The sequence below is a fragment of the Natrix helvetica genome (genome assembly GCF_964273705.1).
Source record: "Natrix helvetica genome assembly, chromosome: 2".
NCBI classification, from domain to species: domain Eukaryota; kingdom Metazoa; phylum Chordata; class Lepidosauria; order Squamata; family Natricidae; genus Natrix; species Natrix helvetica.
This window is the reverse complement of record NC_138552.1, coordinates 207,846,419-207,870,692: the sequence shown is the minus strand read 5'-3', so window position 1 is coordinate 207,870,692 and position 24,274 is coordinate 207,846,419. Positions and strand designations below refer to the sequence as shown.

Sequence of the window (24,274 nt, the reverse complement as noted above, 5' to 3'; positions counted from 1 at the left end):
CAAATCAAGAGCTTTCAAAGAAATGTATTGCAAATGACACCACAAGGTGGAACGTTACAATAATATTACTAAGGAAATTACTTGCCTCAAGTATTCTAAAAAAACAAAAAAACAAAAACACCACAGGGCAAGACATCAGAGACGTAGTGTCAGTTCTGTGCTAGGAAAAGAATTGTAAGTGTTTGGGGATCTAACAAAATGCAATACCTATCTGTTCCCTTTCCCAAAATGAATTCCTTTCAATGTAATGTTTAACAAATAATTAACTTATACCACAGATCAAGGGTCAGGAGTTTATTTAAATTGCATCATTTCCACAGCACTCATGACATATAGATTCTTAAAAAAATTAAACTTATACCAATAGGCAATTATTTCACAAATTGTTATGAAATAAAGAATGTATGCTTCAGCTTTCCTAACTTGACTATATACATAAAGGGAGATTTATGCCAGTATTTGGCTGGATTATAGTAAGAAAAAATGCCTTCCCACAAGCTGCTTATGAAAATTAGAAGTTACATGTGGAATAATATCAACTGTAATTTTAAATTACTCTTTATAATCAACAAACCCCCACACATACACAAATTTAACCTTCTCCTTGAGGATAACCATTCAGCTCACTGGACAATAAAAGGTTCCCATTTTATAGGTCTAATGCATAAAGGACTCTTACATTCACAAGGAGCGTTGTCATTTTGCAAGATCAGGTTACACTCAGAAAAGAAGGAAGTTTGTGGGTTGATAGCCACACCCTCACATCAACATACATACTCGTTGTTTCTCAATCATGGGCAAAGCAGTTTAGCATATGAAGGTGAGTTTGCCCTCCTCAGGTATGAATAAATCAAGGACTCAATCACAGAAGTGGCCCTACTATAGTTTCTTTCATATTTCATGTGTTCAGCTTGGAGATCTGAATGACAGGTGCTTGCTTGAACATAAAAACATCTATCAATGTGATTTGAATATTTAATGGAGTATAATGCCACAAAGAAAGATGCTTTCAATCAAGCAAATGCAGGTACATCTCCTTCAGATCACCCAACTAAAACCAAGGTGGTCAGAGAAAGCAACAGGTGAACCAGAGGCATTTATTAAACTCTTCTGGCTTGAGAACTTGATTCAGTATGAAGTTCTCCTCAAGTTCAAATGCATACCTGAAGAAGGCTTTATTGCAATCTACCAACACTGCACACACACTCGGGAAATGATGGTAACAATAATGATGGTAAAGAGAGGTCCATTAGAGTTCATTTTCATTGGTAGTATAGGAAGCCCTGGGAGAAATACTGTAAGCCTCTTGTTCACAACAGAGAATGGCATTTGTATGTTTAGGTGTTCTGGAAATAAATATTGTACTTTGCAAAAACCTATTCCATTAATTTTTCTCAGGCCACACAGAGACAATGCAATTTGGATGTGCCGGATCTCATTATATAGGCTCAGTTTGGGAGTGTGGTTGATGTATTGTTGGCTCAACTGTGAGGTATCTGAAACTGCAGCCATGCTGAGGTTTTCCCTGGAAGTTCTGCAGGATCATTAAGGTTGATTCAGCCTTCCATCTTTCTAAGGTTGGTAAAATGAGGAACAAGATTGTTGGGGCAATATACTGATTCGGTAAACCGCTAAGACAGGGCTTTAAAGCACTATGAGACGGTATATACTGTATTTTTCAGAGTATAAGACGCACCTTTTTCCCTCAAAAAACAGGCTGAAAATCTGGGTGCATCTTATACGCTGAATACAGCATTATATTTTGCCTCCTGAAACCCCGCCCCCTTCACCAAAATGGCCGTGCATAGTTTGTAGAAGGTTTTCAGAGTGCTCCTGGGGGCTGGGGAGGGCAGAAATGAGCAAAGAAATGGCAATTTTTTGCTCAATTTTGCCCTGCCCCCGTCCCCAGGAGCACTCTATAAGCTTCCTAATGTCCTTTTTTTGACAAAAAACAGGCCCGTTTTCACGTAAAATTGGCCATTTTTTGCTCATTTTTGGTCTCCAGGAACACTCTACAAGCCTCCTAAGGGCTATTCATGCCTTTTTGGGGGAAAAACAAGTCTGTTTTTGTGAAAAACGGGCCGTTTTGGGGAGATTTGCAGAGTACAAAAACTTTTTTAAAAAATTTGCCTCTTCAAAACCTTGGTGCACTTATACTCCGGTGCATCTTATACTCCCCAAAATATGGTAAATCTAAGTGCTATTGGTATTGCTATTTTGCAGAAAGCATTTTCTGCCTTCCAACTATTTTGCTCCTCTCCCTCTCCAATCCCCTTCCAGAGTAAAACCTCAGCTACTGTTCTGTACAACAGCTACGGCTCCCTTCATTTCAAGCTCCATGGAAATAGAGGTTGACAAGCTTTTTTCAACTGTTTTGGAGAGACTGGGAATCCAAACATGGTGGGGTGGAATTGTGCTAAGATTGCAGCCTTGTGTCCATGTTCAGCACTAAGCTCCATCAAATTCAGCAGAAAGTTGCAGAAGTTCTGGATGCTCCACCACTGGAAGTTTTCAAGAAGAGATGGTATAGGTCTACTGCTCGAGCAAGCGATTGGACTAGAGGATCTCCAAGGTCCCTTCCAACGCTGTTATTCTGCATTCTACTCTGTAAATATCTTAAGGTGTATGATGAGGCATATTTCCAAGTCATCACTCATAGGAAAGGATCTTACATATTGCCTTTTTTACCCCATCCTCAAGATTCATTTGGGGTTTTTTTTTAATGAAATTTTCAAATACGTTTGAAGGCTATTGCAAATGGGCAGAATGGGAATTGAAATGAGGCACGGAAGGCCTTGCATGATGCAAACCACCAGAGAAAGGGCAGAATGAAAGACACACTTCTCAGCTTCCTCATTACTAGAATATGTATACCAGGCTATCCCAGTGTTTCTCTGAAATACTTTTCTTCTTTGGGGAAAAAGACCACACAGCAATTTTCAAACTGGTTGGGGGAAAAGAAGCAAACAATAATGTAGAACACTGCATTGGTTTTCTTACAGCAGTTCCTCCATTCCTCAGAAGCAAAAATTAGGGAAGTGGGAATTGGCCCCCAGCCAGGGGTAAAGTGCTACCGGTTCACCTGACCTCATAGTAAAAAATGCTACAGGTTCGCCTGAACCGGTAGTAAAAAAATGCCACCGGTAAGGCAAACCGGTAGCTCTGACTATCAGCTCTGCAACAATCAGCTGTACCACACGATTAGAAATCACGCGGCACAGCTGATTGTCACACACCTAATCATTGGAACGTTTTAAAAAATGCTACCAGTTTGGGCGATTCGTTAGTTCCAACGATCAGCTGTGCGACAATCAGTGGTGCACATGTGCGCGAACCAGTAGTGAATTGAACTGGTAGCAGACTTCAGAGCATTTCACCCCTGCTCCAAGCCTTAATCAGGGTGTGGTTTGACACAGCTATTTCTAAACACATAAATAAAACCCTTTCAGTTATGCAAAATTAATACATGAACTAACCTAGATTTCGGCTGAAGAATTACTGCATTCATTTACTGTAATGGTAACTAATGTACACATCACAGGAAAAATAAAGTCTGGAAATTCAGATTCCCAGGGAAAAGGCTTTGAAATTAAAATCCCATTTTAAAGGAGAAAACACCATTTTGTTCTAATTAATAGCAGGATATTTAACTTTGTGTTTATGCTTTGTGTCTGTACTGCAAGCCATTTTTATATTGTCTAAATGAAAGGCAATGCTTAATAAGCAAAGTTAATTATAAAAACGCATTAATACGGCAGAGATAGCTACAATCGTGAGAAAGATCTTCAAAGCTGAGGAACATCCCGATATCACACCATCTGCTCAGGTTTCACTAGATCCCTCCTGTCCCAGCACTGTAGTTCCTTTTGTAAGCTTCCCAGGTATCTTCAACGGCCCACAAAAAATCATAGGATTGAATTTCATGAATTGAAGTCAAGAATCTGGAAAAGCCTTTATGATAGAGTCATAAGCAGGAGGCGGGATTTGTGTTGAATGGAAGACACGAAGGCTGTTATTTGACCAAGTGAATTCTGGATGAGTGAAGCTGTTGGTGGACGTTCCAGTAGGCGTGATGGTGGTACTGGTGGGGACGAGGGTAATCAACTGACTCTCCGTTTCCACAGGAAGTGGAGGGCATTGTAGAAAAGGGTGAAATGTGGAGGCCCGAAAACTTGATTTCCTTGGGAAAGAATTATCCTGCTCTAAAGACGCTTGCCTTTGGAAAGTGAGGCTGGCTAAGCTGAGATTGCTTCGGCGCTCACAGCTGCTGTTGCGATAGAATCCAGGCCTGTTGGCCACACAGCCATGAGCAGCTCTGGTACGCCAGCTGGATGATGAGGTGCTCCATTGGGAAATGTGGGCGCTGGCTCTACGGCTAGACAGGCAAGTCAAAAGGGCCCAGAATATGCTTCCAATGACAAGTCCAATGACCATAGAAACCGAAAATGCTATTATTATTTGATCTAGAAAAGAAAAACAATGGTCAGGCAATGAATCACAAATTCTATGGGGAAAAATTGACATTTTTGCAAAAAGCATGCAGTTAATAGTAAGTACAGCTCTCATGAAGAAATGATTTTTTTTCAGATGAATAGACCAGATTTCTCCAACCTATTTCTCTGCAGAAGCATTGAGACTAAAAGTTCAAGGAGCTCCTTCCCACCCTGGTCAACAGTTATGGTAACTGAGAATTAATCCCAATATCCCGAGAGCAAAGATTTCCAGGCCAATCTAAAATCTTCGGCAAATCATGAGGATTGGTCCCTGCTGGGTACCAAAATAGTTTTTGTTTTGTTTTCAACAGCCATATTTAACTATCTCCCAAGCTTTGACCTGGAAATTCTCAAGATATAATCTTGTAAAATTTCATAGTCATCATCATCATCAAATTAGGGGAACTGTTGATGCCATTTAGAGGAAAAATATGTGTCATGGTCCCTGAGTGAGATGGAGTTCTTTAAAAGCTTTCAGTAATCTGGTAGTGATCATATAAAAAGAAATTTTGGAACCACTGAGCTAGAGGGCTCTAGTTTAAGGGATGATTTATAGGTTTAATATACTCAAGAAGGGAGGAGGATAAAACATGATGAAAAGGCAATATCCCCCCCCCCCCGAGAATATGCTGACTAGGGAATTCTGAGGAATGCTGAGAGAAATTTCAGAATTTTTAGGAAACACTAATCTAGAATTATTAATTTTTCTAAATTTCTTGGTCACTTAATTGAACACATGAACATGAAAAAAATTCTATAAATATGTACATACTGTCCATAATTCATTAACCTTATGTCAGGGTTCCAAATAGCATCCAAAATTAAATCAGAGTCCAAGGCAAAGTATTGCTCAAAGTTCCAATTTATTAAGAGAGCCATGTTGGCACATCTGGGAAAACCCAAATCTGAAAGCTTCCTGGTTTTCCCATCCAGTTGAAAGTTCATGATCTTGCCCCCACACCCACATCACATAGTCCAATCTTCCACTGCCATGCTGGCAGTTCCACCCATCCAGTTCCAATCAGGTGCAGAGGGGTAGAGACAAACGATGACCTTGGTTTTCTAGAAAGGAATTTTATTTTGGCTACATAGCATGTAATTTCATACCATCCCCCCTCCCATTTTCCCACAATAGAAATGGCATAGTAGAATAATAGAAAGTGTGGCAGGCCAAAGATCGAAAAGGAATATGGCTGCAGACCTGACACCTTATTTTATAAATCAATATGTTGAAGAAAAAGAACAAAAATGAGATATTTGCTAAATTTTGTCTTAAAATGATGGATTATTTATATGAACATCTATTAAATATTTATATAGTAATATATTATATTGATCTGCCATTTATATTTTTCATAGCTTGGTGATGTTTTTTTCTTTTTCTTTTTTGCAAAGACAAAATAACAAATTAGGAATAAGGAAAATCCGATCCCAGTTGAGCTCAAAATTTATGTTGTTAAGTGAAACATTTGTTAAGTCCAGTTTGCCTAATCTTACACTTTTCTTGCCACAGTTGTTATGGGAATCTGGTTTTCCCATTGACTTTGCTTGTCAGAAGGTCACAGAAAATAACCTTATCACCTGGGGACACTGTAACCGTCATAAGTATGAACCAATTGCCAAGCATCTGAATTTTGATCGCATCACAGGTGTCAAACCTGCAGTGTCATGTTGCAGTCATGTGACGTTTCACAATGTATTTTCCCCTTTGTGGAGCTGGGGTGCGCATGGCCTGTGTGTGATGCATCCAGCCCAGGGGCTGCCAGTTTGACTGGATCAGATGATCATGGGGAGGCTACAAAGGTCATAACTGTGAAAAACGGTCACAAGTTACATTTTTCAGTGCTGTTGTAACTTTGAATGGTCCCGAAATGAACTGTTGTAAGTTAAGGACTACCAGTACTCTTTCAGCTCCTGGGATCTGAAATTATGGAGAGCTTATATACTTAATACTAGCTGATAAACTGGCATTGCCCGGGTATTTATTTTTTGGTGGGAAAATGTCCAGACCAAACATAATTTCTAACATTGGATTTTCCGCCTTACCAGAGGGAGCACCCTTGTGGAGCTGTTACCATGGCAACTCCACTGCACTGTAGAGTAGAATCATTTTACAGCACAAAGGCTATATCTTGACAGAACAGCCCACCGCGAGGGGTGTCTTACCCACATAGTATTTTTTTCTAGAGAGTAAGTTATCTGTGTACCAAGTTTGGTTGAAATTGCTTGAGGTATTCCAAAGTTATGCTGGAACATACACATACACATACACACACACACACACATCTAGATAGAGATAGATAGATAGATAGATAGATAGATAGATAGATAGATAGATAGATAGATAGATAGATAGATAGATAGATAGATAGTTGATAGATGATAGATAGATAGATAGATAGATAGATAGATAGATAGATAGATAGATAGATAGATAGATAGATGATAGATAGATGATAGATAGATGATAGATAGATAGATAAGCATCTTGGATTGCAACTGGAAATGAACAGGAGTTAATGAAAATCATGAAGAACCACAGTGTGAAGTGTTGTTTTTACTTTACCCATTTCTAGTCAATATTTGTTGCCTTACTTTTTGATATTACATTTTTTAAAAAAACTTTCTACAATGGTAGCCTTAGGAACAGTGCACTGCTGTTATCCATTTTTAGGAAAGCAATAATAAATAGTGGTACTTTAAAAACTTGAAGTCTGAAAATGTAACCCTGTTATGTCGGAACCAAATGGCTACAATGGAAATTGAGCTTAATGAGGTCATAAATCAATCCACTAAACACACTGCCTGTGTATACTGCCAAACCGTGGATCCAGCCAAACAAATATAAATCCACTCTATTTGGCAATAGCATTTTAAAACTCAGCATGTTCCTTTTGTATTTAAAGTTCTGCATTTAAACTCAATCAATACCTTCAGTAGGCATCACTTATGCATGATATCTATGGAGATTCTCAGTCATCCAGGTCATGGTTGTCCCAAAAGTGCTTTTTCAAGAGGCAACTGGACTTTCTGGCTTTCTTTGAAGACGTTACGTTTCTCATCCAAGATCAAATCAAATCAAATTTATTTGATTAGCCGCAACCCTCTCCCGAAGGACTCGGGGCGGCGTACAATCAAAAGGATAAAATACACATAGGACACACATACATACGAAAAAACAAGGACAATTACATTTGTGCATGGAGGAGAGTAGACTTGTAAGTGAAAGACAATAAACACAGCTAAAAACACAGTTAAAACACAGTTTAAAATCCCCTAAATAAAATTGCTAAATTAAAAAACCCCTCAGGAGCGTAACGAAGTTATGGTTGGGCCAGGCCAGATATTTGAAAAAGGTGGGTCTTGAGCTTAACACGGAAGGAGCGGAGGTCTGTAGTGGTCCTAATATCCGGGGGGAGGTCATTCCACAGGGCTGGGCCCGCCACAGAGAAGGCTCTGCTCCTAGGCGCCGCCCCATGGCATTGTCTAGTGGACGGCACCTGGAGAAGTCCCTCTCTGTGCGAGCGAATAGGTCGTAGGGATGTATGGGGCAGAATACGGTCCCGCAGGTAACTAGGTCCTGAGCCATGGAGCGCTTTAAAGATCGTAATCAAAACCTTGAAACGCACTCGATAGACCACAGGAAGCCAGTGCAGCTCGCGCAGGTGTGGTGTCACATGGGAGTACCTGGTGCTCCCCATAATCACCCGCGCGGCCGCATTCTGGACCAACTGTAGTCTCCGAGTGCATTTCAAGGGAAGCCCCATGTAGAGAGCGTTACAGTAGTCCAGGCGAGACGTCACCAGCGCATCGGTGACTGTGCGTAGAGCGTCCCGGTCCAATAGGGGGCGCAATTGGCGCACCAGGCGAACCTGATGGAACGCCCCCCTGGCCACGGCTGTCACATGTTCATCCATGGACAGCTTGGCATCCAGGAGGACGCCCAAATTGCGTGCCCACTCCACGGGGGCGAGTTGAATGCCCCCAATGGCCAGAGATGGAATTATCTGGTTGAACCGGGGAGCCGGAACCCACAGCCACTCCGTCTTGGAAGGGTTGAGCCTGAGTCGGTTGTCATCCATCCAGACCCGTACGGCTTCCACACACCGGGACATCACTTCGACGGCCTCGTTGGGGTGGTTCAGGGTGGAAATGTACAGCTGAGTATCATCAGCGTACAGGTGGTATCCCACCCCAAAACCACGGATGATCTCACCCAGCGGCTTCATGTATGTGTTGAACAGGAGTGGCGAGAGGACCGACCCCTGTGGCACCCCACAGATGAGGGGGCTTAGGGTCGACCTCTGCTCTCCTGCCAACACACGTTGCGTCCTGCCGAAAAGAAGCTTTTGGGATGAGAAGCAAAGAAGCTTCTTGGATGAGAAGCTGAACATCTTCAAAGAAAAACCAGAAAGTCCATTTGCCTCTTGAAAAAAGCACTTTTGGGATTTATATGTGATAGTTTACTAGCTTGGATGGGGGAATTTAAAAGGGAAATAAAAAATATTGGCTGAAGCTGGTGAAGCTTCTCATGAGTAGAATTCACCTTTCACTTTGCAGATATCAGGTGTGCTAATCTACTACAGCAAAACTGTTTAAATAAAACAAATATGTTCCACAAGATCTTTAATTTTGCTCTGCAATGTCAGGGATTAAAAAAGAGAGAATGAACCATTTCTCTGTGACATGATTATGGCAACACTGCCCTCTACTGGAAATGTGCTTAAATAGAGCAATTAGGTGTATGAAATGTATGCTATGAAATACACTATATTGCTAAAAGTATTCGCTCACCCATCCAAATAATCTGAAACAGGTGTTCCAATCACTTCCATGGCCACGACAGCAACTCAGCCATGAAGTGGTAGGCTATGTAAACTCGTCCAACTTCAGTGTGTGACCTCACAAATGCGCTTCTGGAAGAATGGTCAAAAATTCCCATAAACACACTTCTAAACCTTGTGGACAGCCTTCCCAGAAGAGTTGAAGCTGTTATAGCTGCAAAAGGTGACCAACATCATATTGAACCCTATGGATTAGGAATGAGATGTCTCTTACAGTAAGTTCATATGCGAGTAAAGGCAAGTGAGCGAATACTTTTGGCAATAGAGTGTAGTAACAAATACTACCATACCTATTAGAAAGAAATGTATTCCCTTAGCCTCCTAATGTAATTCAGAAGCTTGTTATATCTTGTCTTAGACAACAATTTAATAGATAAGTTTTCTTTATTAACCTTCCTAATGCTAAGCTACCAGTCTGATGACACTGTACTATGTAACTGTTTTATTTTTCCAACAAGACAGAAGTGACAGGAAAAGAAAAAAATACACACAGAGACAGAAAGGTTACAAATGCAAAATGAGAACGTTTCATTACCTCATGAAAAAATTCTACTAATCATGCAAGATAATTGTACCATTTAAGTGTTAGTGCTTTCATATCTGCATTGCACAAATCCAGATGACCATTTAATGAAAGCAGGAGCAGAGTTTTCTGTTTCTTTTTATTGCTATCTAGTGGTTCCTTAAGCATTAGATTGATATGGTTCCAGAGGTGGTATTCAGCCAGTTCTTACCAGTTTGGGTGAACTGGTAGTGGTGGCTGCTGGAGGCTCCGCCCACCCACCCTGACATAATGCGCAACCTTCTGGTCATGCAAGCGCACTCATATTTGCAAACCAGTAGCAAAGATAAGTGAATCCCACCACTGTATGGTTCAGTCGACTGAGATTCATTTGAAAATATACTGAGTAGCAATATACTACAGATGTCAAACTCACCATGTCATGTTGCCGTCACGTGACGTTTCCCGACGTTTTTGAGCTGGGGTGGGCGTGGCCCGCACGTGACACATCTGGCCCATGGGCAGACAATTTGATGACACCCTGGCAATATACTATCCATGAAACCAAAGCAGACCAGACCTCTTTTGATGGGCAACTTTAGCTTATGGAATATGGGTTCCATATTTCAGCAGCAAAATTCTGGTTGGCCCTTAGATGGCAGCCCAAAACAAATGGTTAACTTCTGATATGCAGTTGCTGAAGGATTTATTTCATAAGCAGCTGCTTTACCTAATGCAGGGGTGTCCAAACTTGGGAACTTTAAGACTTGTGGACTTCAACTCCCAGAATTCCCCAGCCAGCATGGCTGGCTGGGGAATTCTGGGAGTTGAAGTCCACAAGTCTTAAAGTTCCCAAGTTTGGACACCCCTGACCAGTGGTGGGTTCCTACCGGTTCGCACCGGATCGCGCGAACCGGTTCCAGACCGAACCCGGAAGTAACCGGACCCGGAAGTAACCGGGAACCGGCACCGGTCCTGTCACTTTATCCCCCTTGCCATCCCAACGGAGCTCGCTCGCTCCCCCGCCCGTCCGCACTAAGCTAGCTAGCCCAGCTAGCCGCTCATTGATTGGCTGGAGTTCAGCCAATCAGTGAGCGGGCTGGAGGCGACCCGTTTAAAAGCGGGTTGTCCTCCATTTCAAAACTCCCTTCTCTTCGCTGGGAGCTTGCTGCTTCCTTCAGGTAAGCAACTAAGCGCGAGGGGGGGCGGGAGGCTAGCTTCGGCGAGGAAAGGCCTCTAGGCCTTCCCTCGCTGAAGCGGCGGGCTGGCGTGGGCCGTGCGGGCGGTGGGCAGCTAGCTGCGCCCGGGAAAGGCCGCTGGGCCTTTCCGGGGCGAAGCACCGGCGTCGCGTGGGACGCGCGGCCGCCGGGAAGCTAGCTGCGCCCGGGAAAGGCCGCTGGGCCTTTCCGGGGCGAAGCACCGGCGTCGCGTGGGACGCGCGGCCGCCGGGAAGCTAGCTGCGCCCGGGAAAGGCCGCTGGGCCTTTCCGGGGCGAAGCACCGGCGTCGCGTGGGACGCGCGGCCGCCGGGAAGCTAGCTGCGCCCGGGAAAGGCCGCTGGGCCTTTCCGGGGCGAAGCACCGGCGTCGCGTGGGACGCGCGGCCGCCGGGAAGCTAGCTGCGCCCGGGAAAGGCCGCTGGGCCTTTCCGGGGCGAAGCACCGGCGTCGCGTGGGACGCGCGGCCGCCGGGAAGCTAGCTGCGCCCGGGAAAGGCCGCTGGGCCTTTCCGGGGCGAAGCACCGGCGTCGCGTGGGACGCGCGGCCGCCGGGAAGCTAGCTGCGCCCGGGAAAGGCCGCTGGGCCTTTCCGGGGCGAAGCACCGGCGTCGCGTGGGACGCGCGGCCGCCGGGAAGCTAGCTGCGCCCGGGAAAGGCCGCTGGGCCTTTCCGGGGCGAAGCACCGGCGTCGCGTGGGACGCGCGGCCGCCGGGAAGCTAGCTGCGCCCGGGAAAGGCCGCTGGGCCTTTCCGGGGCGAAGCACCGGCGTCGCGTGGGACGCGCGGCCGCCGGGAAGCTAGCTGCGCCCGGGAAAGGCCGCTGGGCCTTTCCGGGGCGAAGCACCGGCGTCGCGTGGGACGCGCGGCCGCCGGGAAGCTAGCTGCGCCCCGGAAAGGCCGCTGGGCCTTTCCGGGACGAAGCACCGGCGTCGCGTGGGACGCGCGGCCGCCGGGAAGCTAGCTGCGCCCGGGAAAGGCCGCTGGGCCTTTCCGGGGCGAAGCACCGGCGTCGCGTGGGACGCGCGGCCGCCGGGAAGCTAGCTGCGCCCCGGAAAGGCCGCTGGGCCTTTCCGGGATGAAGCACCGGCGTCACGTGGGACGCGCGGCCGCCGGGAAGCTAGCTGCGCCCGGGAAAGGCCGCTGGGCCTTTCCGGGGCGAAGCACCGGCGTCGCGTGGGACGCGCGGCCGCCGGGAAGCTAGCTGCGCCCGGGAAAGGCCGCTGGGCCTTTCCGGGGCGAAGCACCGGCGTCGCGTGGGACGCGCGGCCGCCGGGAAGCTAGCTGCGCCCCGGAAAGGCCGCTGGGCCTTTCCGGGACAAAGCACCGGCGTCGCGTGGGACGCGCGGCCGCCGGGAAGCTAGCTGCGCCCGGGAAAGGCCGCTGGGCCTTTCCGGGACAAAGCACCAGGCTGGCATGGGCGGCAAGCCTCCGCGAGGCTAGGCCAAAAGCCCCCCACCCTCCCCTCTCCAGCCTCGCCTGGCTGGCTAAGCCCTAAGAGTCTTAAACAGTCTTACCTGTCCTCCTGCCTCTCTGCCTGTCTGCTGCCTGTTGCATCGGAGAGCTGCTGATTCTGCCTGCTGGTAAGTAACCTGGTTTTTTTTCTTTTATTTTTTTAATGTATTTTAAAATAATATTTTATTTATTGTGCATAGAATTTTTTAAAATATTTTTACTTAAAAGTATTGAGTGTAGAATATTTTAAAATGGTTTACTTCAATTTATTGTGTATGGATTCTTTTTTAAAATTGTCTCAGACTATTTTAAAAAAGATTCTATCCAAAATAAATTAAAATAAACAATTTTAAAATATTCTATACTCAATACTTTAAAATGTATTGTGTATAGAATTGTTTTAAATTGTTTTATTGTAATTTATTGTGTATTGAATGTTTTTAATGGTTTCATTTTAAATTATTGTGTGTGGAGTAGTTTGAAATGGTACAGTATAAATTATTGCTGGTGGAATAATGGTTACAGTTGGTACAATACCTTAAAATAGTTATAGTATAAATTATTGCTGGTGGAATACTTAACAATGGTTTTTAAGGATTTTTTTTATTTATAGAATATCTTTTTTTTAATTATTGTTTGGGAATTTTTATGTTTTAATTGTTTATAAAATATATTTACTACAAGAAATATTATTCCTTTTTGCAAATGTTTTCTTTGTGGTGCAATATGTTGCTTAAAAGTGTTCAGACCAGGTTTATATATCTCAAAGTGGGTGCTTTTCTATGGGCAGGCCAGGTTGGTGCAAGGCAGCTTTGCCAGATTTTGTGTGTTTCTATGTGATACCTGGTTGTTTAGGTAATTGTGAGGTGGTTGCTGGTTCTGTGAGCTTCCTGGCACTGTCCTTTATAATTTCCCACAATGCCTTGATGGTTTTTATTCCAGTGGCTTTGTCTTTCCTGTCCTTAGGGTTAGGGGGGAAAAAAACACTGGTTTCATTTGCAGTCTTTGGGGGGGGGGACAAAAAGGAGAAAGAGGGAGGAGGTGGGGGAAAGTGGGATCCTTGCTGCTTTCTGAGCTTGGTGGTTTTTTTTACAGACATTTCACTACCAAACTAGGTAACATCATCAGTGCTAGATGGGGTTGTGGGGAAAGGAGGAGGAGGAGAAGTCGAAGGACAAAAAGGAAAAAGATAAGGAGGGAGAGGACTGTGGGGTCCTTTGGTGTTCTCTGAACCTGGTGGTTTTTAATTATTTTTAGGGAATTTTTATTTATTTATTGTTTATAGAATGTTTATTACAAGAAATGTTATTCCTTTTTGCAAATGTTTTATTTGTGATGCAATATGTTGCTTTTAAGTGTACAGGTTGGTGTATGGTATGTGTCTCAAGGTGGCTTCTTTTCTATGGGCAGGCCAGGTTGGTGCAAGGCAGCTTTGCCAGATTTTGTGTGTTTCTGTGTGATACCTGGTTGTTTAGGTAATTGTGAGGTGGTTGCTGGTTCTGTGAGCTTCCTGGCACTGTCCTTTATAATTTCCCACAATGCCTTGATGGTTTTTATTCCTGTGGCTTTGTCTTTCCTGTTCTTAGGGTTAGGGAAAAAACTGGTTTCATCTGCAGTCTTTTGGGGGGGAATTGTTTTTTTTTTGTGTGTGTGTGTGTGTGTGTGTTTTCCTGGCACTGTCATAGTTTGTGTTTGTGGGTATGTAATGTCCTGCAGTTATCTACACATTAATAATGATCAAGTACTAATAATATTTCCTTATACATTTTAATGACCTTTCCTTTCATAATTGGTGTTTTCTTTCATACTTTTAGATTTCTAATTGCTGTTTCTGTTAGTTAGCAATTGATAAAACAAATTCCACGTGAAAAAGTATTCAAAGCCTTCTTGGTTTTAATTGTCAATTTATTCATTCTTGCACATTCTAATATTTATTCATTTTCATATCTTTGTTTTTTCCACTGTTGTGCAAACACAATTCCAACAGCTGTTAACATGTGTAAAATTAAATATGTATTTATTCCCTTCTGTAAGTAGCTCTTTTATTGTTTTGTGTACTTATTTTAATCTTATTTAAGTAGTAAGTGCACAAAATAATAAATTTCCTTTTTTATATTTTCTTTTTGTAGATCATTCATTGGGGCAAAAAATTCAGTGACATTGTCTTGGCCACTCCCATCCGGTCACATGACTGCCAAGCCACTCCCACCCGGTCACATGGCCAGCAAGCCACTCCCACCTGGTCACATGGCCGGCAAGCCACTCCCACCAGGTCACATGGCTGGCAAGCCACTCCCATAAAGGAGGCCACACCCACAGAGTAGGTTCCAAAAAATTTTGAAACCCACCACTGCCCCTGACCTAATGTAATGCAGCCTGCTTTACTTTTGGAAGGCAAATTGCACCTTAATTTCTACATGACTAAGAATAGACTGAGCCTTTATACTATATATTGTAATTTTGTGTTAGGTCTTGAAGGGCCTTTTACTAAAATGCTCAGGCATGGAAAGGTATTTTCTTTGGATTTCAACCAATATTCAAAAGAAGGCATTTCCTTCTGCGTTGTTTAAACAGAATCATTAGAAAATAACATTTAATATGTAGTACATTATCAATCTAAATAAAAAGTATCTAATGCGTGCAAGCACTAAAATATTACTGCCCTTAAAAAAATTACAGTAACATCATCAAGAGTTATGTTCCTCTCTTAGAAAATTGTCTGTATTCAAACAGATCTTGATTTATTGTTTTTGGTTATGCACAAAATTAAATTAGATGGAAGTAGCAGTTTCCTGCTGTTGTTGAGGGGCTAACCAATAGAAAGCGGTTTTGCAAAAGTTGGCAAGCACGAAGCTTGCTTGTGGAGCCAGGCTGCTTCAGGTGTCCCTTAATAACAAGGAAATTCAACAGCATTGCAGTCTGCAAAATATCCTGCTGAAACATTTGGCAAATACATTATACATCTGAACAAGAGTATATTTTTTTTCCCTAACCCCCTTCCATCTTAGGCATGGTGAAAAGCCATGCATTAAAAAAAAAATGGAACTGTAAAATAAACTCTGGGTTTTTGTTTCTTATTATGCATGAATGGGTATTTCTAATTCATTTATAAAATGCATGTGATTTATGGAAGATTTTGTTTTAAATGGTGGAATAATCATGAAAAAGAATATTAATCACATAGCAGAAGAGACTATAACCTTGATGGCGAACCTATGGCACATGTGCCCAAAGTGGCATGCAAAGCCATGTTGCCTGGCACATACGGCCTTGACTGATTGTGTTCCGGGTTTCTGATGAGCATGCACGTGGGACAAAGGGCTGTCCTTTGTCCGTGCGGCAGTGCCGAAAATCAGTGTGCGCATGCACCCCGCCCAGCTGATTGTCAGGTGTGCATGCACGCCAGAACCTGGTAGTTCAGTTTTTCTAGAGCATGATACCTTCACACCCATGGCAGTGACAAAAACTGGCCTGCGCATGCGCGCTGGCCAGCTGATCGTTGGATGCACATGCACTCTAGAACCCAGGAGTTCAGCTTTCCGGAGCACGGCCCTGATGAGCACGCACACACATGTTTCTCAGTGCCGAAAAGGTTGGCCATCACTGGACTATAATCTTCCCAGACCTCACAGAGCCATCATTGATCTAAAAAACTAAAATTAAAACACTCAAAATTATGAAATGCATTATATTTATTCATCAAATTTCTATGCCGCCCACTTCACCTAAGTAACCCTGGGGAGTTTACAAACAATATCCTAAAATAATATAAAAACCTGACTAAACACACAGTTAAAAACAGAGTTTAAAACAAGGTTCAAATTTAGAAGTTAAAAGTAAAAATAAATATCTGGGTTTTTTTGTTCTTTTTCTTCAATATAAATCAACTAGCCCATAACCCAGTGTTGCCTGGGCATTTATTTATAGGGAGGAAATGTCTGGACCAAATGTAATTTCTAATGTTGGATTGTCCCCCCTTACCAGAGGGAGCCTCTTTGTGGAATACTGTGAAGCCGTTACCATGTCAACAGTAGAAGCCATTTTACAGCAGTACAGTAGAAGCCATTTTAAGGCACAACAGGCTGTATCGTAACAGAACACTCACCCCAAGGGGGTGTCTTACCAACACAGTATTTTTTTCCAGACAGTAAGTCATCTGTGTACCAAGTTTGGTTGAAATTGTTCAAGGCATTCCAGAATTATGCTGGAAAACACACACACACACACACACACACACACACACACAGCTATTTAATAAGTTGTATAAATTATGGCCTGTACATATTTATGGAGTTTTTTCATATTGATTTATTCTGTTAAGTGACCAAGAAACTTAGCAAAACTAAGCTAAGAAATTAACAAGCATAAAAGTTTAACAAGTCGGAGGGAGTGTCCTGAAATCACCAGCCAACCCCAGAGTTGCATAACACTCTTGGACCCCCAATGCTAATTGGTAAATCCCAGTCTTCCCAGAAGGCCAGGAGAATAGACGCTCACCGCATCTTTGGGGGTAAGATGTTCCAAAGGATGGGAGCAGTGGAAAGACCCTCTCACTACATCCTGTCAGTCAAAATTCTTTAACTGACAGGATCCACAGCATGCTCTCCCTGTCTGATTGGGTGAGAGAAATTGAGATGAGATGGCTTCTCAGGTAACCTAGTCCCATGCCATGAAGAACTTTAAAGGTGATAGCCAACACCTTGAATTGGAGCCAGAAGTAAACTGGCACACAATGCATTAGTGTAACATAAGTGTTACATATATAATTCTAGGGGCAACCATACTGCTTGTGCAGTGTGTTCTGTACCACTTTCATTATGTTCTGTACCACTGTGTTCTGTGCCTCTGGATACTTTTCAAGGGTAGCCCCATTTATAACACATTGCAGTAGTCCAACTGGGAGGTGAGTACGGCATGGGTGTGCACAATACACTGAGCTGCAAACTGACCAGCCACTATTTAATTTAGCTTGCTGTGTTTAGATTAGGATTTGTGTGTTATGTCAAGCCAAAAATTTGGTTCATTCAGTAGACACAGTATCTTATGGTAACTCTCCAGGATCCTTAAAAAGAGAGCAAGGAAGCATCTCCACCTTTAAATGGAAGAAGAGATTGGGGGGAAATGGAACAATTCTACCTTTACCTAAAAGAGAAATAAACTGACTTGATGCAGATTCTCTCCCCCCACCCCCCCTGTCCCCAAATGTCACTCTCTTGGTTTACGTTCATTACTTCTATTGCAACATCATTGGAGATGTCATTGCATCACAGGTGGGTTTCTGCCGGTTCTCCCCGGATCGGGTGAACTGATAGTGGTGTCAGCGGGAGGCTCCGCCCACCTGCCTGGACGCTTCTTCGCATGTTGCAGAAGCATCGCGGGAGTGCGCACATGAGCGAACCGGTAGTAAAGTAAATTGAAATCCACCACTGCATTGCATCATAAGCCCCAAAGCAATTAACTGCCACTTTGGTATTAACATGATCTGGTAAACATAAACTAACAGATGAGAAATAGGATGGAAGCTGCTAATATTGTTCAAACAGGCACTTGAGTCTGAAGCCTTTGAACTGAAGAACTGATTTTTTAAAAAAAAGAATAAAAAAAGATGTTATTCAGCATCCTAGCAACAGCTGTCAGATAGTCTATGTTATTAGGCAGAAACATTTGGAGAATGAATGGCCACCAATGCTACCAGTACATGATGGTATTTTTGATTATGTATATGATTTTATACTGTTATCATTTTTCTGATGTAAACTGTTGGGAGTCATCTTTGGAATCTGACAGGATAAAATGCAATCAGTCATTCAAGTGATCAGTCAATCAAGCAATCCGTCCTATAACTGTATTTTTCTTCTTTTCTGCTGTGCCCTAGCAGCTCTTAACTTCTGACAGCCAGACCAAAAAGGTGTTGGGAAGAGTTCAGCAAGTGTTTGGATTCATGTTTTCTCCCCTCCTATTGACACCATAAGCTGTGCAGGAGCAGAGAAAAATTAGTCATGCTTGCTCTGAATCTGAGTGTGTCTAGAAGAGAATACCATGGCAATTTGAGATTCAGAGCAAAGCAGAGCTGTCTCCTCCCCAATCCATTCCTAATTTCCTCCACCTTCTGAACAACGGTTCTGACATAGGAGGTTAGAACTAAATGGGACAGGAAGAGATCTAATTGATTTCCTCCCCTTCATAACCTACCTTCACAAAATATATCTTATGTCTGCAAAGAACTACAATGTAATTGTGAGCATATTCCCTCTTCTGTCTCCTGTAGGCGTCTTTCAGTTTTGGTAATTCCTGTTGCCTAAAGTTCAGATCTGTGCATGTGTGACAGTAACGTCTATGAGCTCTTATAAACTGAATGGGATCAAGAGAAAGTTATGGAAATCATCAGTGGCCCAATGTATCTTGCAGAAATCTTGTCTCTTTATCATAGCAAGCAAACACTTCGCATGTGAAATTAGCAAGCAGATCCAATGAGAAAGTAGACATTCTTACTTCCTGCTTAATTGCTGCATGATAGACAGCTTTTAAGACACAGAAACCTGTACACACTAAGGTGGCAGCTTTGACTGAATTGGGACGGGGGGGGGGGGAACTCGCTCACACTCTTGGGTGCATGCATTGTTTTTAATTTCATTTGAATAGCTAAATTACTTAATGAAAAACTTCAACAGTTTTTTGTGTATTCAGTGACATTCTACTGTGAGTTTGAACAAAGGTTGCCCATATGTTCTATAATGCCACTTGCATTTAATTGATGCCTTTGAGGCATAACATTCAACAGATGCTTTAAACATTTCCCCCCTTTTTCTTTGAAAGAAATGGCCTATGGAGAATGAATATAGTGGCAGTACAAACTATGTTGAAGAGATGGGTAAGTTTGGTCCCTCACAATTAGAAATAAGATTTATTTTCATTTCTATCTGAGAGACTGGGTTGTGGAGCTGAATATTTGTACGGCATTTCTGTAAGTTTTCAGGATCATTTTGATTTTATTTCTATGTTCTAAAATATTAATATTGTACTCTATGGGTTGTCATCAAATACTTTGGCAAGCACTGTTTAACCTCTTTGTCCATGTGACTGGTCATAGAGTGTATTATTAATATTTTAGAACATGGAAATAAAATCAAAATGATCCTGACAACTTATGGAAATGAAGTGAAAATATTCAGGTAGAAGACAGAAATCAGAAATGTACAGATTCAGGAGATGATGCATGGATTGGTAATAGTTCTTGGAAATAATTTGTGCAAACCAAATATGAATCATGCAAATGTAATTTTAATCTGTATCTACAGAAGCAGTTTCAGAATCTTGCAAAATAAAAGTCTCATTTGTTTTTAAGTAGTCAGACTTGTCTTTAGTATTCGTCTCATCTAGTCCTCCTCTCTTCTCAAAAATTCAGACAAAATGGACACGGAAAAGTGAGAGGGATATCCAGGAGATTAGATATTAGATAGGATTTGAACCTAATATTAAACATTAAATGTTTAATGTGAAACACCTAACATTAAAACCATCATTAAAAGCGAACAACAAACAGCGTTCTTTCTGAGTCAACTCAGGAAGTTCAGACTGCCCTTGGAGCTGCTGATACAGTTCTACAGAGGAATTATTGAGTCAGTCATCTGTTCCTCTATAACTGTCTGGTTTGGTACAGCAATCAAAAGGGACAGATACAGACTCCAAAAGATAGTTAGGACTGCAAAAAAATAATTGCAGCCAGTCTGCCTTCCTTTGAGAGCCTGTATATTACATGGGTCAGAAGGAAGGCTCAGAAGATATCTACAGACCCCTCATATCTCAGACATAATTGCTCCCCTCGGGAGGCTGCTCTAGGGCATTGCATAGGGACAGTATTTTTCTCTCCTGCCATCATATTGCTGGGCACCTAATTCTTACAGTACTGTTTTATGTCTAAGTATATTTACTCACATTGTACAGCTGTAGCATTATTATTATTATCCTTCCCATCTTCTTTACTACTCTCTCTTATTGGTATCATTATTACGATTATTATTATTATTCTGTTGTTTTGCATCTACACTGAGAGCTTTTGTACTGGAAACAAATTCCTTGTGTGTCTAATCACACATGGCTAATAAAGTATTACATTATTTCTATTATTATGAAAATTGAGGAAATTGGGGTCTTTCAGAAGAGAAGACTGATTCTGAGATATTTTCAAATACCCACAAAGATAGCACAAAGAATTCAGCAGGTTTTCTCCACTGATATTCAGCGATATTCAGACTTAAAGACTTTAGACTTGAAATGAGGCACCACATAATAGAAGTACATGGGTCGCTTAGTTTGTACCTGTGGCCTGCTTCTTAAGGGAGCTATATGTTTTATGGATTTGTGTAGTAGTCACATATCCTTTATAAATTCTAAGTCAGAATCTTCTATAGTGTAACAGCACTTCAGATATTTAAAGACAACTATTGTGACCTATCTCAACCTTCTCTTCTATAAGCAGTAGAACTTTTAGGACATGATTTTTTAAAGAGCCGTGGTGGTGCAGTGGTTAGAGTGCAGTACTGCAGGCTACTTCTGCTGACTGCAATTTGGCAGTTCGAATCTCACCAGGCTCAAGGTTGACTCAGCCTTCCATCCTTCCGAGGTCAGTAAAATGAGGACCCAGATTGTTGGGGGCAATATGCTGACTCTGTAAACTGCTTAGGAGAGAGCTGTAAAGCACTGTGACGCTGTATATAATTTTAAGTGCAATTCTCTGGAATTGATCGAGTTTTTCAATGTCTTTTTAAAAGTGGGTTGTGCAAAACTGAATGCAATATCCAGGTGAGAGCTGGCCATTACAGGGTATAGCAGGATAATTACCTCCCACAATCTATACTCTGAACTCTTCTTGATGCTCTCTGACATATCATTGCTTGAATTTCTAGCTCCTTCCAAATACCTGATGCAGTTTTGCTTAACAAATATTATACTAAGTAGAATTGGTCTTCTTCCGTCTCTTTGATAACTGATGATCTTGATGCATAGAAATGCTTTCAAAGAAGACATTACAGGTGGTACTCGACTTATGACTGTTCATTCAGTGACAGTTAAAAATTACAGTGGTTCTGAATGAAGGGACGTATGATCCCTGCTCACAATTATGATCCCTGTGGTTCCTCGCAGTCACATGAACAAAATGTGGGTGCTTGATAATCCAACCACCTTTACGACTGACCTCAGGCATGCTACAGCAACCCCCCCCCCCAACTATCATCATCCTTCTCTGCTGGGTCCCCTTGGGCCTTGGGTCTGATTCCCATCCTTCTGAACCCCACAACTTCCTCCCTATCCCCATCACACTTTGGTCATTTACCTTTTCTGTAGATCTCCTTCGGGAAGCAGCTGATCTGCCAAGGACCTTCCCACATGGTACCATCCTGGAAGGAGATGCCATTTTGGGAGGGTCTGCAATGAATTATCGTCACTCCAAAATGGCGCCCACTTCTGGGACAGCATCATGTAGCCTCTGCAATGTGTAGAGAAGCCAAGGAATAAAGCAGTTGGGCCTGCTTCCAAAATATGATCTCTGGGAAGCTAAGGAGGTGCTGCAGTGCAGGCCTGGGCCTGTGCTAGGCTTCCCAGGGCCTTCTCAATCACTGAAGCACTTTGTGCTCTGCTTAATGATTGCTATGGGGAAAACACTGATTGAGGTTGTTAAGCAAGGCAATCCCTTGGTCCCTCTCTTAATGACTGTCATGACTTGTAACCGTAATGGGCAAGCTCCCTTTACAGCTACTATCCGCACCTATCATCTCAAAATAGGTTGTACTCATTTGTGACAAGATTTTCAGACAATGCTATAATAGGTCCTGTATTCAATGAAGTAAATTATTTGAACTCTCTGCAGTTCACCTTTCTATCAAATAGAATAGTGTTTCCTGCTTGAGCAGGGGGTTGGACTAGAAAACTCCCAAGGTCCCTTCCAACTCTGTTATTCTGTTCTATCAAAATGAAAATTAATCTGAAGTGGTTATAATAAGAGCTCAAAATAAAGGTCCTTTATGACTACTAATCAATATAATTTGTAGTAAAAGGACATTCACTGACCCTGCTTCTTCATACATCTAGCTTCTTATCTAAACGTTCATCTCTTTACAGATTCCCAAGAGCGATTAAAAAACAGGCCAGCATGGTTCTTGATCACCAACCCACAATTTCCTTGCCTGTTTCTGTCTGATCTTTGCCCAGCACGTCAAAAGGCAGAACACCGTATAACAGCAATGAAGCAGCTGGGATAAATCAACAGGTGGGCCCAGTAACAGAGAAACATGGCCATACTTTCCAAAACAAACAACAACAATACCTTCTTGGAACTTGGAAAACAAAACAGAGGTCCCACGCTGGTTGGATAAAGGCAGAGAAAGAATAACAACAGTGAGGATGCCTAAGAACATCACAAATCATCCCAGCATTGAAAAACAAGATTGCAATTCAAAGTATTCCATTAATTTTTATAGTTTCCAGTTTAGGCTTTTAGTTTGTGGGCAAAAAAAATAGCCTATTTCCCTACTGGGTTCACCTCTGTAGATCTAAATGAACAGGAAAGTAACAATCCTGCTCTTTTGGCTGTCAGCATGAAACGTCCCTTGAAGGTTAGTGACATATCTACATCTAAAAACAAACTGAGCTGAATAAAAGGCTTGTAATTTGCAAATATGTGTCTCAGTTTATGATTATTGTCATTATTATTACCCCAACATTGCATGAGCTAATGAAACTTGATTTCAAATGAGGGCCAGCAACGTTAAAATATTTTTCTCTATTTTGCAAACGCTTTGTTTACCATGAAATATTCTGATTTATGCTGAATACACTACCTAAGCGAGATACAATATAATTGCATAGCAGAGAGAATTGAGAGCAGACAATTTAGAAAATATTTTCATCCACATTTTTAGTAAAAGTAACAAGTTGACTAGCATACTTACTCCAGAAATTGGGTGGCCAGAAGTTCTCCTCACTTGTGCTGTTATCCATTGCATTCAACGTGGACAAAGAAAGTAATTTTAAGAATAAATGGGGGGTATATTAGAATTTTGATTTGTGAAAACAAAAATACCGTCACACATTCCCTAAACTTGTTCTGTTTTCATGAAAGGAAATCAGTGTATCAGATTTCCTGCTTTTATACTCAAAATTAGCAACCGTTTCCCTTATCTTGCATTGCCACATGTTTCCTGAAAAAGGGAACAATTTCCTTCTCGTCATTTCCTTGGCTAGTCAGTGTTTCAAGCGCGAACAGTATCTCAATCTTTTGTGTTCAGCTTGTTGTTGGATACAGCTCATCTGTAAGAGAAGCAGAAAGGTTTCCATCCCTTCTCCAGAATATTTCTATAAATGGAGCGGTTTAGCCTGCATTCTGAAATCGTCAAAAGGACACATGGGATTTACTATTTTCTTCATGACGATGGAGCCATTTTAAAACTTTGTCTGGTGTTGTGTTTACCTTATTTTTGATTGCATTTTCCTTTAGATTGGATCCCTAATAAGATAGCTCTTCTTGTTATTTTGTTTTGCTTTGGGTTTTTTTCTAATTGTTGTAGTAGGACAGTTTAAGTACTGGAGCACTTTATTTTGATATTAATTATGTAAGTCCCCTCTTGAGAGTTGAGATCAGCTTCAAAATATTCCAACATACATAATATTTTAATTAAAAATAAACACAAAATCATTCCATGTGCATTATTTAGTAATGTATTTATTTACCTCATTTTTCCATCAACAGCTGGCACTAAAAATGCTCACT

At 42.2% G+C, this 24,274-nt stretch overlaps 1 protein-coding gene across 1 annotated transcript; it reads right to left on the bottom strand.

The window, feature by feature from the left end:
- Positions 1-285: 285 nt before the first annotated feature.
- MYCT1 (MYC target 1) lies at positions 286-23,614 on the bottom strand. Its single transcript, XM_081942334.1, has 2 exons — positions 23,457-23,614; positions 286-4,463 (listed from the first exon to the last, which is right to left on the bottom strand). The coding sequence occupies exons 1-2, from the start codon at positions 23,503-23,505 to the stop codon at positions 3,934-3,936; spliced, it is 579 nt and encodes a 192-aa protein (XP_081798460.1). The 5' UTR covers positions 23,506-23,614; the 3' UTR covers positions 286-3,933.
- Between the last annotated feature and the right edge of the window lie 660 nt (positions 23,615-24,274).

What these genes read in the sequence shown, in the direction of transcription:
- MYCT1 (XM_081942334.1), bottom strand. Translation starts at nt 23,505, where the DNA reads ATGGATAACAGCACAAGTGAGGAGAACTTCTGGCCACCCAATTTCTGG. An exon ending in CTGGCCACCCAATTTCTGGA is followed by an intron (nt 4,464 to 23,456) that starts GTAAGTATGCTA and finishes TTTCTTTTCTAG; the next exon opens with ATCAAATAATAATAGCATTT.